The sequence below is a fragment of the Arvicanthis niloticus genome, chromosome 4 (assembly GCF_011762505.2).
Source record: "Arvicanthis niloticus isolate mArvNil1 chromosome 4, mArvNil1.pat.X, whole genome shotgun sequence".
NCBI classification, from domain to species: domain Eukaryota; kingdom Metazoa; phylum Chordata; class Mammalia; order Rodentia; family Muridae; genus Arvicanthis; species Arvicanthis niloticus.
Window position 1 is genome coordinate 69,059,393 of NC_047661.1, and position 14,723 is coordinate 69,074,115.

General features: G+C 46.5%; 1 protein-coding gene across 1 annotated transcript in view; it reads left to right on the forward strand.

The window, feature by feature from the left end:
- Kcnn3 (potassium calcium-activated channel subfamily N member 3) overlaps positions 1–14,723 on the forward strand; it is a 152,438-nt gene that overhangs the window by 123,723 nt on the left and 13,992 nt on the right. Inside the window, exons 5-6 of the mRNA XM_034500367.2 lie at positions 4,603–4,713; positions 13,669–13,796. Of these exons, the coding sequence (XP_034356258.1) occupies positions 4,603–4,713; positions 13,669–13,796 (239 nt within the window). The remainder of the gene's footprint in view (positions 1–4,602; positions 4,714–13,668; positions 13,797–14,723) is intronic.

Consider the following 14,723-nt stretch of genomic DNA (forward strand, 5'->3'; position numbering starts at 1 on the left):
AGGGACCCCGCACTGCCCTCCTGTATGAGGGACCCCCGCACTGCCCTCCTGTATTAAAATTCCAGCACCGGCTTTTCCTGGGAGCGCTTTCGTAAAGCCTGGCTCCAGGAATACAAGCTTTTCCCCACAAAGGCTCCAGCCTGGGACGGTCCCTTTGTTCATTGTCCATGTCTTCACCCATATTAAATGCCACTCACTCTGGAAGCCTGGTGGCTTTTTCTCTCTCTCTCTTTCTTTCTTTCTTTTGCTATTCAACACGACTCTCCAGCTGAGTCATTCCCTTCTAGGGGCTCACATTGCTAAGGCCACCACCTCCCCCAACATGATGTATATCTCCTGATTATTATTCCAAGGGCCTTGACTAAAGGTAGGGCTTCCTGTTTGGTTACCATGGACACCACTGAGGCCAAGGCAAGGGCTGCACAGGAAAGGAAAGGGAAGGATTTTGTGTGCCTGCTGCAAATGCCCTTAATCATTGTTTTCCTTTGGCAATCCAGCAACTGCATAATTACCCACCATTAGGCAGGGCATATAGCTGTCTGGACAACTTGACACTGTTGGCTTAGGCCTGGAGCACTTGAGAGTTCACTTATTAACACAAATCTACCTTGAGCTCCAGCACCTTCCCATGAGGAATTTTCCAGGATACTTCACAATGTAGTTACTATTCACCACCCAGAAAGAAAACCAAGATTTTGGCTTAGCTTCTGTGGGTATCTGGGAGAGCCTTGGGACACTCAGATACTTTCTGGTGGTGACTTGATGTCAGTGGCTCCGTGTCCCAGATCTGGATGTCCTCTGCTACCCTGATGCCATTTGCAGACAGTCCAGTGGGACAGTGAGCTTTCCCGAGCAATATCTCGAGAGATGCCTCTTGAGCTGATGAAGAAGAGGCGACACAAACCGAGAGACATTGGGGCCAGTGCAGATGGCTCAGGAAGACATCTGCTTAGTGTCCTGCTCCATGCAGTTCAGATGCCTTGGTTTCAAAGCTGCTGATGGTATTTTGGCTGTCCCACGGAATCTATTGCAGCCCTGAGTCGGCCGTAGATGTTCCTGGCTGCCCTCGTCCGTGTGTCACGTTCATTTATGTTCTATCTCCTTTTATGCCTCCTTAGTTAAGAACACCTCATACTTTCCCTCCTTGGGACATTTGTTTTTCCAACATCTAAGGTTTTCCAGCTGGATATCTTTCTTGGAAACGGGAAGTGGGAGGCCTGGTGTGGAGCAGTTGGGGTCCAGATTTGGGCCCAAATCTGCTGCTGACTTAGACATGTTCACCCCTCTAGACACCCCTTCTCTGGTCAGTCTGTATCCCCTGCTTGCCTGTGTACCTTGAGCAGTCTGACCTTGTTGGAGGCAGGTCCTGCCCCCATCTGTTGGAAGAGGACTTGGGTGGAATGAACCAAAGATTCCCATCAATGTCAAGGGAGTCAGGTCTTAGCATCTGAAGGCAAGAGGCTGAGTCACAGATGTGCTTCCCGTTCAGACCCCACAGAAGTCACTACAGCAGCTGCCATCTTTCCTACCCCATCCCACCCTCTCCCCAGTGCCCCTCTGTCCCCCCTTGTCCACCAGCCACCACTACTGAGCTTCCAGGACAGCATGAACTCCCATGTTCCTGAGAGTCCACCTATTAGAGCAAGCTGCACAGTGGCTGAGTCTCACAAACACACCTAGGTGGCTCATACAACCCTGGGGTCACTCTTGGAAGCAAAACATTTCCAAGGGAACACAGAGTGGTGAACATCAAACCCATAGCGATAGACAGGCTGGCCATTGGGAAGAGGGCCTCATGGCACTTCCTGGGTATTCTCTAAAGACCTCACACTGAGCGTTCCCCTCTGACCCTAGCTCTTCATTCTTCCTTCTCGCTCCCAATGATTGGGTGGTTGTTTGTTGGGTTTTTTTTTCTTATCCCTAGCTTTCTCTTTCTTCTGTTTTCTGATTAGTGTTGACTGATATGGCCAAATTGTTTTCTATCTCATTCTCTATCTCTTCCCCCTCCCTTCGCTTCTCCCAGTCATCCTGGAGAGAACCAGCAGCCTGCGGTGTAGTGCTCCTCACACCGTTTTCTGGGGATTGTTGATGTTTGATACCACATTCACAAAGTTGCCTCTTAATACACATTAATAGCTCTGGCATCACCACCTGTGATCTCCTTAATTATATCCAGTCAAGGAATTATCTAAAAGAAAGCAAAGAGTGCAGGCTGGCAAGATGGCACATCGGGTAAAGGCATACTGCCAAGCTTGATACCCTGAGTTCAATCCTCAGGACCCAGAGGTACAAGGAAAGAACTGGCTTCTTCTCTGTTGTTCTCTGACCTCTGACATGTTCACACCTGTATATATACACACAGAGAGATAATTAATATTTTAATTATTTAATAAAATTAAATTTAATAAATTTCTCAGTAAGATTGTGCATATCTGCGAAAGTGGGAATTCTCAGTGTGAAGAAAGTAGCATTCTCAGAGGAATATCTATGGGGGAATGTTTGCATTTTTAGGTTAAATAGAAATCAGGATCTAGGATTTAGTCTACTTTCGTGCCTCTATACTGTCCCCCCACCCCCAATATCTTTCTCATGTCAGATGGGTATTTCCTTGTTAAGCATTGCCCTTCCCATTATCTGTAGTCATATAGTCAGCCAGCTAGTCTGTGGGCCAGTGCTGGAGCTTCAGGGCTCCAGTCTAGACCCCAGCAACTGGGGCATGACCAATTGTTTTGATGATGTTCCCAAGATCCATGTAGCAAAAGGGGGGGTCGCTCTTCAGATGTCACACCCCGGCTTTCCGGGGTGATTTAAGTGGAATTATTTCTGGACCCAGGAGAGCCTGGGGAGAACCCTCTCGCTCTGATGTTCCATTTTTAATGCTGGGACACATCCTTCTTTTTGGATGTTCCATACAAAGGAGATGGATGGTGCTGGCTTTGCTGGGGGAGGGTATCTTCCCTCCAGGACCGTTTCTTTTAAGCTATTTTTGCTTTTGACAGACTGGCTAAATTGATTACAGCTATAGACTGAGCTGTCCAATTGCCCATATCCTCTAAAAACTGGGCGCCAAGTCTCCAGCAAGTCCCAGATGCCAAGAAAATGCAGCTGTCCCCAAATGGACAGAGAAAATGAGGCCAGAAAAGAGAAGTTCGCAGACTGGGCTCTGTGCTTGGATTAGGTAGCCGAATGGGCACAGCGTCATTTCGCTGTGTTTATGGATCCATGTGGAAAGCTAGGGGAAGGCATTGCCACTTTCCACACCAGCATCTTGCACAGGATGGCTGTCATCAGAGGGAAGAGGGGCAGGTGTGAAATACATTTGTCCCAAGTTGGCTGTAGATTGTAGCATTTCTGAGAAATGCTCTCCTCATTTCTCACACATAGTATAAAACTTATGAAGCCAAAAGTGTTGCTGGTAGACTCCTTCATCTCAGCATCTTAAACTGATAATCTAGGCTCCATGCTTTGCTTTGTGGCATGGGGGCTCACTGCTGGAATTTTTAAGTCCTCCACCTCTCTATAGATGATGGTCAGGATGGCACCATGTTCAGAGAGAGAGAGCAGTGGTTTGTGAGGAGAAGCCAGGAATGGCTTCCACGGGCCACTAGAGAACCAGATGAAGGGATTCCGTCTCCCTCTCCCAGGACTCTCAGGCCACCAAGCATCACTGAGGAGAGTGTTTCTAAACATGGGGACATACTGCTTTCCTGTCCCTGCTCCTTGCTCTGACAGTCAGGTGGGTAGCTAAAGGGCTGTGCAGGAAGCACAGTCCTGCTCTTCTGTGGCACAGCTCAGGCCTGCTGCTTTGTTCCTCCTCTCTGTGTTCTCCTGTGGGAGTTGAGAGATGGGAGCTACCTGAGCAGACTAAGAACATTATTCTGGAAAGGTTGAGAGTGTTCTACTGGGTCACTTAAACCCTGGCTGTAGGCAAAAGTATTGTCCCCTTTAAAATGCACATGAGGCTCCTTCTGAAAGCTGATCCCTGTGCTGAGTCACAGTCTTGAGCATCAAGAAGAAAGACCTACACGTGGGACAGGCTCTGTAGTCAGTTCCCATCAAAGCGTTCCCTCTGGGAGGCCATATTCATCTTTGGGAAAAAGGCATCGGTTCTTCATTTGGCTATTCTCAGGACTCTCTCAACTGCCAAGTGTGGCCTGCACACTCCAGTCTGCACAAGGGCTTTCCCCCTAAGCCTGCTGATGTGATCTTGGGACAAGTGAGACAAAGCAGACAGGGCCTCCAAGTGCTGGACTCTCTGTCACCTGTCACACGGCAAGGGGTCTGATTGCCCAAGGGTTTACATTCCCAAAGGTTCATTTTAGCCTCACAGCACTGAGAACCAGTCAGCTCTATGAAGAATCAACTCCCACAGGTCAGCCAGTGTCACAAGGCAAGAAGCATTGCAGACCCCCTCTTAGGCGAGGCTATCAGGGTGCAAACAGGTTCTAACAGGCTTTATGGCAGGTCTTGACCAATCAGAGACTCCAAGTCTTATACCATTCCCTTGAAATGCCAACACTCAGCCTGGGGCACACTGAGTCTTGTGTTTTACCTCCTAACCCTGTGCTTTCTCTCCTGGGGCCCTCTGACGTCCTCTGGCAGGGTGCAGGCTGCACCGCCCTTGTGGTAGCTGTGGTTGCCAGAAAGCTCGAACTCACCAAAGCAGAGAAGCACGTGCACAACTTCATGATGGACACTCAGCTCACCAAACGGGTAAGCCGCCTCATGCCCATGCCCTCATGTAGGTCCACAGCCGAAGTGGGAGCTGGTCAGAAAGAGATCGGACACTGGGCGTGGCTTAGCAATGCTCCGTTGAGTACAAGGTTAGGAGCGCCCCAGCTCAGGCACACAGCCCCTACTCAGTGCATGAATCCCAACAAAGCAGGTGAGCCCACCATTAAGTCACTGCATGCTTCGAGCAACCAAGTAATTTTCCTGGTAATTATATCAATAGCATACAGTGATAGAAGCCACCTCACCTCCCTGCCTGATGGGGTCACGTCAGTCACGCAGGGTGATGCTATATTTTTGACTAGGCTCAAATATTTTCATGATTCTCATTAAGGCCAGTAGAGAGCCTTAAAATTATACTGGAGATGTACCTATATCCAATCCCTTTAAAAAGTCATTTAAAGAGATTATTCCAGTAGAGCCCACATTCCCAAACATTGTTGCTCATCAAAATGTCATCATCCGTTTTCCCCTTTTGGGGCTGTCTGGATAATGGCTCTCACTTGCGTCCTTATGAACTCAGCTTAGGAAGAAGATAAACTGAAAGTGCAGGATGGGGTGATTAGCTGCTGCTCAGATCCCCCCACTGAATTGCCAGGGAAAAGGAAGCTCATTTAAGCCAGGCACAGTGATCCCAGAACATAAAAGGCTAAGGCAGGAGAACTGCCACAAGTATGAAGCCAGCCTGGGCCACCTAGCAACCCCTGTCTTAAAACAAAATAAAAAAAAACCAAGCAAACGTCAATAAAGCTCCTTTAGAACAGAAAAGAATAAGGTCTCCAGGACAACAACAGGCCCAACAAACTATGTAGGAGCTGTTTCTTTAAGGACAGTTTTCAAGCAGGACTCTTGTGTGAACTCCTGGATGACTGCTCTTCTCTAGAGGAAGAACTAGGACCCTGGGCGCTACCCAGGCATTGATCCCCAGGGAAACGCTTCAAGGTGACATGAATCTACCAGCAACCCCACAGTCTTAGTTGGGATTTGAGTACTAGAGAAATTCTTCTGTGATTAACGTTTCAAAGCCATAAAAAAAAATGTGTTAGAAATAGAGACAGGCAGGAAGACAGAACAAAAAGAGAGCTGGAAGGAGCAGGTGGGCCCTCGGGGAAGCCAACACAGAGTGTGCAGTTGCCAAGGCCTCTCAGCTCCTCAGCAGAATTCTTTATGGTGTTTGATTGTTGGATCTTTGATGGGGGGTTTCTTTAAAGAGCTGCCACAGATATGAGAAAGGAACCTGTACAAGCAAAGCTTGACACATCATTGGCATACAGACCACAAGGAGCATCGTGGCCCTGAGCCACCAGCCAGACAAAAGAAAACATGAAGCTCCAGGATGACAATATGTGACACTGTCACCCTGCAACTATCATACCAAATGCTCTGAGGACCCTCAGCCTCAGCATCCCCTCCAAGTGTGCCACAGCCAGGCTCAGCACCGAGGGGAAGGCTGGGGCTATGAGTGGCCTAAAATGCAAGTGTCATCCTGAGTCAGCTCAGCTCAGCTCACTGCTTTGAAACCCCATGGGCAAGGGGAGAGGGGTTTTGTCTCCCAGATCTTCTCTGAGGCTGTTTGCCAAGAACAGATATATTAACATTCCCTGTTTGCTCGGGTGTCTTTTTAAAGCCAAGAGTATCCTTGGTATTTTCATTCTATTGCTTTGTCCTATCTCTTTTTTACCCAGTAAATCAGACACTAGAGGAAAATAAAGCCGGGGAAAGCCGGCTCTCTCATGGGCCAGGAAAACAGGCACATTTTTTTTCCTGCACTATAATTGTAGAGGGGGATGTGGTTGTGGTTGCTAATTTCCATCTTTCAAAAATAATTCACTAAAATCCTCTTCAAGGCCACTTCCTTTTGGAGGAATAGGACTGGAAATCAAATTCGCAGATATTTATTGCTCGTCCGTGAGTGCGAGGTGCCTTCTTAATTCAATAACATCTCACTTTTCTCAGAACACTCAAATCTGCTGAAATGTCCCTGTAATATTTTATATCTTTTCCCAGAGAAGTAAAACACAAAAGGGATGATTCTCACAGAGGGAGGTTGAAAGCTGGCTTTACAGATACGTCACAAAGGTTCTCCTCCACAGCCTTGTCTCAACTGAAGCTGGCCTTGACCTCTGACTACTAGGGAAGCCTACAGGGTCCCTGACCTGACCTTTGCCCTTTCCAAACAGCCTGTGTATCCACCTTAGAGTGACTCACGGGTCAAAGAGATGTAATGCTCAAGTCTGTTCCCAAGACTCAGTGAATTCTCAGAGCAAGGTCCAGCATGGAAGGAGTTCCCATGGTCTGTTGTCATTCGGTAGTGGACGATTAGTGACTTCCTGATAAAAGCAACTCTTTGCAAGTATATGCACTATTAATCCCTTGAATATCTAAGCAGAAAGAAAATATGAATTGCAGCCTGTGAATCATACAAACGGGAGCCATTCTGATGTTAATTCATCTGGCCTTCTAGCTTCCGCCCAGCCCTTCCAGGTAGCACACAGCTGTTGGCAAGTGTTTACTCGTGGAGGACAGAGACAGCCTGGTAGCATGAAAGATGGACTCACTTCTGACTTTTCCAAACTCCCATGGCATGTCTCCTTTTACCTGAATAACTAACTGGTCAACCTTAGGGACAATGTCACTTCTGTACTTTGTGGGATCATAGCTTCCCACACTGACTCCACAGTCACTGCCACTGTTAATCTATAATTATAAATTATTGACAGCCCTGGACTACTCAATAAAGTCTAAGGAGGTGACACATAGGAACGCTGTGCATGGTCGGGAGGTGACCCATGTATCCCACCGACTCCCCACTCAGACCTGTGGTAGGCTCTCCAATCAATTTGATAAGTGTGTGTTGCTGGCTTGGGGTGGCCTCCCTCTCCTTGCAGAAGGGTTCCTTGACCCATAATCTCACCAAACTACATTTCCTGTGAAATCAATGCATAAAGCCAAACCCAGTAGCCCTGAACTACTTCTGGCTCCTGACTCTCCAGGGCTGCTTAACATGTCTCTGTCCCTCCACTGTCCAGGCCCAAAGATAGTGCCAGTTCAGGCTGGTCCGAACCTTACAGTGCTCAGGGTCTGTACCCACCTCTCACTTATCTTAGCTGTTTACACATGATGATCCCTCCAAGGCTCCCCTTGCCCCATCCATAAAGCACTCTTTTCCTGGTTTTTCTTGCTATAAGACTTAATTATCCTGCATCCACTCCTGGTCCTCCCAGTCATCTGCACTTTGCTTCACCTTTCATCCCCTTAGACCTGATTTCATCCTGAACATGTCGCTAACACACTCAAAAAAACTCAGGCAGCCCTAGAACCTACAGAACAGTCTTAAATAAAACCTGAACTCTGAGAAAATGTCAAAGGCTTGGGGGAAAATGTTTCCAGCAGGTTTATTCAAAGACTTACTCTTAGCAGGGGTGTTTTATAGGGGAACAAAATGGCAGCTGCTGTTATGCAGACATGGAAGGCTGGCTAAGGACCTCTAGGTGGATGACCCATGGCTGGCATGGCTTATGAGTAGGTCCCCAGAAGAAGCGTTTCAATAGGTAATCAAGAATGCCGTTACTAGAAATGCTAATTCTCCCAGAAGAAGATTTTAAGTGACATTTCCATAAAGGCTGTGACACAGAGAGACTGGGCATGGTGTCTCTTTCCCAAACACAGTAGAAACGCAGGATGTTGGAACAGGAAAGATTCGGTGAATGAGGTGATCAAAACCAGATGTGAATACTCCAAGAGGGGGAGGGGGTGGATCCCCAACATATGTAGCTAGTTGGTGCCTGCCGAGAACCCAACTCACCCACAGGAAGCAGTAGCGCTCCAGCCGATACCCAACATGGCTAGTTCCTTGAGCTTTGCAAGGTGGTTAAGGTCCCAGGCCTGCGAGACTCCAATAGCCCAGTGTCACATTAACAGGACTGCGAGTAACCTGCCATTCATCACCAAGTTGCTATGGGTAGAGCTCAAACTCCAACACTGAACCACAGAATACATCTCCTCTCTGCTTCTCCCGTCATTCCAAAGTTCTGCCAAAAATGTTGATGAAGCCCCTTCCGGGTGAGGCAGAGACCATGGATTATGATGGAGAAAGGAAGGAGACGAGACAAAGCAGGGTAAAGAGAGAGCCTCAGAGAGTTGTCACTGTAGGAAAATGAGGAAAGAGTGGGCTGGCAGGAGGGAAGGGAGCAATGCTGTTTATAATAGACATCTCTCATTAAGCTCTGGAGACAGGCTGGCTCACAGTCTCCCACCATGATGTTCCTCACCTCTGCTAGTCAGAGGCCACCAACTGACTATGGAGATGGTAACTCATGGCTGCCAGGCTGCTCTGGATTCTCCCTTTGCCCTCTCCAACCAAGAAGGACAGTGCTCCCTTGACAGAGAGGTGGCCAGAGCAGCTTGTAACATGGAATGCTGTGATCAGGAACGCAGGGAACAGACATGTGCCCTCTTGCATATTTTCATCTCTCGGGGGCTAGGACCATGAGGAGAAGCTGACATGTATAGGAAAAGTGATATCAATAACGTGACAGTAGGTCTACGAGATGGCTCAGTGGGAAAAGGCTCTTCCCACCAAGCCTGTTGACCTAGGTTTGATCCCCGGGGTCCACATGGTAGAAGGGAAGAATTGACTCTTGAAAGTTGTCCTACACCCATATACTGGGATGCATATTCCATCCCATAATAAACCAGTAAATGTAATGAAAAAACCATGGTTTTTTTTTTTCATTACAACACCAAAGTAACTCCATTGAAACATACCACTGGCAGGCTTCATGCTGGGCACGCTACCTGTGTTCTCATCTAATCAACACAGAAGCCCAGCTCCAAGATGAACGACACGTAGCCCTCAGCCTGCTTTAATTCTCTATGAAGCACTTAGAATATGGTACTGTGGGTTTTTTTTTAACTGCATACTTCTGTACCCAAAGATTATAAATTCCATGACAGCAGGAATGCTATTGGTTTACCAGGAGTAGTAGCATGCATTGTAATCCCAAGAAGTTGTAGCAAAAGGATTTTGAGTTTGAAGTCAGTCTGGGCTAATAGTGAGTTCAAGGTTGGTCTAGGCTACAGAGTGAGGCCTAACTTTTTTTTTTAAAAGAACGTTATTGATTTGTTGACCTTTATCTTCTCCCTTTCTAGAACAGTGTCTGGCTCACCATATGTACTAGTTAATATTTGTTGACTGTCCTTCAAATGGATAGAGAAAATGAGTCTCCGAGAGTTCAGCAATAGATCTGTGGTAGAGCAAATAACCCACCCACTCACCACGTTTATCTGGAGGTTAATATGTGAAATAATGCAGACGTTAGTGCTCTGCAAAGCCTGGCACAAAAGTTAACTCACAGTTATTTGGGAGATTTTCATCGGAACTATTTCTTCCCCAGTCCCACTAATGTGCAGAGTCTGTCCTTCCTAGCCAGGAATGGTAGTACACTGTTTAATCCCAGCACTCAGAAGGCAGAGGCAGGTGGATCTTTGTGAGTCTGAGGCCAACCTGGTCTACATAGCAAGCAAGTTCCAGGACTTCCATGATTGTATAGTAAGACTCTGTCTCAAAACAAATCAGTCCCATAGTATATAGTATATGGTATGTGGTATACAGAACGTAATCAGGGTGAAAAGAGCAACATGTGGGTTAGAGAGTCTACAGACTCCGTGAACACAATCAGCCTGTGTGCTTATGTGTCTGGAATCTGGAGAGCTAACCATTCACACATAAAAGATCCCACCCAGCCATCTTCAGTGGCCCCTCAACCCAACCAATCAGAACCAACCTTAAACAGAGTCCTTGCCAGTTCACTGCTTCCCTCTCAAGCCCTGCTCCCCCCACCCCCAACCCTGCATCCTGGGAACATCTTTTGGGTATGGTACCTTTGTTCATGAGGAGAGTTCAGAAAGTACCTAAGCCTTCATCAGGGAAGGGTGTCTCACACTGTGGAGACTGAGCAGGCCCCAAGAGGGGCTGAAATGGTGCTGTCTTCTCAACCATGCTCAGAGCCGGGTGCCAGGTGAGGCGAGGGAGACTCAGGAGAGCCAAGTGTGGTTAAAAGTCTATTGCTTTTCCTGTTGCAGATATCGATCTACTTAGCTTTGTGCCGGGCTGTTTGCTAGCAATTAATTTCCGTCGGTGCGAGGGCTCACATTTACCATTACTTTTCCGAGTGCTCAGGGCGCCTCCCTCTCAAACCCATAAAGATGATGTGAGCCCTCTCTGCTGCCCAGCCAAACCATGACTTCAGGGTCTTTCATTTAGGCTGGAGTTGAAGGCAAGACTTGAAGTCTGTGTTCTGTCATGTTGCTGAATGAGGGCCAGATGCCTTAAAAAAAAAAAAAAGAAAAGAAAAGAAAGAAAGACAAAAAACAAACCAATGTCCTTCTCAATTCCTTGATCCTGGGAAAGAGGAAATGGTTCTGTTTGAATTCAGATGCAATCCAGACCTGTCTTCCTTCAGACCATATGGGAATTGTTTGCACCTCTTGGACCTGACTCTTGCTTCGACTTAGCCATTAGCTCTCTGTATGAGTCTGGCCTTTCATCCCATCTCTGAAACTGTTTCCTTCTATTTTAAGTGGGGATAATAATAACTGGTATCTGTCTGATACTTTAAAATTTATATGGTGCTCAGATCCACACTGGATGCTTGCCATTGGCAAGCTGATTGGGCTGAGGCTATGTAAGATCAAGGTGGTGTTAGCCCTACGTGACAGTAGGTTTGTGAGGATGTCAGCCAGACCTGAATGGGGGAGCTTTGCCAAAGCCAGCTGTTCCCTCCACACATCAACAGTGCCTCATAAATGTATGTGTCTCTGTGTGTGTGCCCAAGCATGTACATGTGAATATGTGTACCCAAGCATGTGTGTGCCTGTATGTGTGTACCTGAGCATGCACACGTGCATGTGTGTACTTGTGTGTGCCTGAGTGTGTGTCCATGTATGCATTTGTGTGTATGTGTGGGGGGTACATGTGTGTGCATGCACAGGTGTGCAGGCCTGAGCATGTATGTATGTGTATGTGTACCTGAGTGTGTGCATGTGTGTGTGTCTGAGCATGTATGTGAGAGCATGTATGTGTGTGTGCATGTTTGTGCCCAAGCATGTGTATAATGTGTATGTGCATACATGTGATTATGTGTGTGTTTGCATATGTGTGCATGCATGAGGGTGTGTGTGTTAGCCTAAAATGTCTTCCCTTCATCTTATAGATAATGAAGCATTTGCTTTTCAACTGCTTAATGGTGCTCACAACCTATAGGCTTTCTCATTTCAAATGTTTGGTAGTAAGACATAGAAACCATTGTCAAAGGTTTGTCAGTTTTGCTATTCTGTGACATTTCCCACATTCCTAAGAAAAAACTGTGTAACTAGGGTCCTGCCCATTCTTCTGACAACTTGGACAGACCTTTTCCCCTTCTACTTACCTTTAAAGCTTTCCTTGGAGGCCGAGCATCCACAGAAACTGAAGAGATCCTATATCAAATTGTCCACCCTCCAAGGGACAACAGCAGTATCTTCTCTGCTGCGAGAAAGCCCTCCCTCCCCCACAACCTATTTAGCCAACCAGAGCCAAGGCCCAGAGCCCATCATCTGCTTGCCCTGCCTTGGTATCCAGACACTGGCCACCTCCAGCCTCATCTTACTACCACCTGCTCCCTGTCAAACAAGAAAGTGGCAGAGTGGCCAATGTAACCATTTAAAACCATTTCACAGTAGATTTTTCCTGAACAACAACAAAAAAGTAATATTTATGTCATTTAGACATTTCTGAAAAGACTTAGATGTTCTTTTAAAAACATTGCATCAACGCCAATGAAGACTACAGCCCAGCTTTAGTAATAGATTTTTGAAACACATACAAGTTATCAGCCTGCAAAGCAATGTTTCCTAGGCCTTTCCACATGTCTCAGCATGTTAGCAATGCCCCATCTGTTGGTGTCAGTCTCAGAACCCGGTCTGTACTCTCTGATTTTATTGAAAATCCTATTTGGTAAGTCATCTGCTCTCTTCTAGGCCGGTCTCCTCACTTCTATGCCCTGGGCCTGTGGTCCTGTGCCAGTGTGCATTGCTGACAGAAATGGAGATCATTAATCAAAAATATGTTTAGCTTGTGCTTGATACGGAGTGTTTTCTCTTGTTCTTGCTAGTAACTGCTGAAGATGTCTGTGTTTGGATTAAAACTTTGTCCCCTGCCATCTGGATGCCATTGATGTCTCAGCTCAGTCATGAGCTGGATGATATCAGTGGTTTCCATGTCAACAGATGACAGAGTTGTATATGGAACCGTGTGGGAAACCGCGTGGGGAAGCCAGCCCCAGGAAGGAGGCAGCTGTGCTGTCACACCCAAACATCTTCCCTGATTCTCAGACACCACTGAGATGATTTCAGTTTTGTGCCAATTATATTTACATGTGAAGTCACAATGCATAATTTTTGGTCAGTTAGGAAAGAACAGTGGCCTTGTTGGTACCTATCACTGCAGTTTATAAGAAAGATGTTTTCTCGAGGACACCTTTTAAAATTTCCATTTGGTAGGGAGCCTGTTACTCTCAAGTGAAGTGTGGTACCCTGATTGTGAGGGCATTCCTGGCATATATTTATTGATCCAAACTGCACCCCAGACTTTAAGGGCTTGCTAAGCAGCCCATCTAAATATAGCATCAGCAACGGCAGCTGAGAGGCAGCGATGAAACCATTAAGAAGGAGGAGAAATGCCTCTCGGCTCTAAGCTCCAGTCTAGGCCTCAGATACAAGATTAATAAAAGATGTGTTTTAATCATCTTTTCTAAGAGTTTCATGATCTTGATTAAAAAAGTATATCTCTGAAGAGCCATTTTCTCAGGAGGTAGATGGCAGCCACACATATAAGAAAAAAACATATTGTGTTAACCTAGAAATTAACCTGACAGCAACTTGTTACCTTTTCCTTAGATCAAGAACGCCGCCGCCAATGTCCTCCGGGAAACATGGCTAATCTATAAACACACAAAGCTGCTAAAGAAGATTGACCACGCCAAAGTCAGGAAACACCAGAGGAAGTTCCTCCAAGCTATCCATCAGTGAGTATCAGAGGACCAGAGCAGTGTACTGTTTGGCCAAACTGAATGCAGGATACCACAGCTCCACTGAGGCATTTCAAACCAGGAAGACACATGAAAAATCCACTCTGCTCTACTCAAAAAGCACGCAGTCCACGCTAGCCTTTGACTCACTGTGAGGCAGTGGGCAGGCTGCTGTGGGAGGTAGAGATCAGAGCAAGGACCTAAAGGCATTTGTGCCACCCCATACACATACACACACATATTCATGGACACACACAAAGAGACACATACACACATATGTACTACACATGGACACATATACAGAGGCAGAGACACACATGGATGCATACACAGAGACACATACATACATATGCACAACACACATGGACACATACACACAGAGACACACAGGCATGAACACATATGGACACACGACACACAGAGAGACATAGACTCATGCACACACAGACACACTCTCTCTCTCACACACACACACAGAGATGCATAGACAAACACACAGATGTACACAGAAATCCATATTTAAAGACACAGACATACATATATACAGACACATATACACATGCATAGACACAAATACATATTCATAGAAACAAACACATGCATACAGAGCCACATGTCTTCATACATGTGCGTGTGCACACATATGTACTATCACTAGTTCCTTTTGTGATAGAGGAATACTATTTTTCAAGTATAGTACAGAGTGGGTATGGTGGTTCATGATTGTAATCCTCAAACTCAAGAGGCTGAACCAAGGGCATCCCTATGAGTTGAAAGCCATCCTGGACTACAGATTCAGGTTGAGGTCTGATGAGACCCTGCCCAACCCCAAATAAATACATAAACAAATAAATAAACTCAAAGGTTTGAGGAGCCTGGACAGTCAGGAAGCAGACATTGGAGGAGAGAGAACCCAAGTCTAAT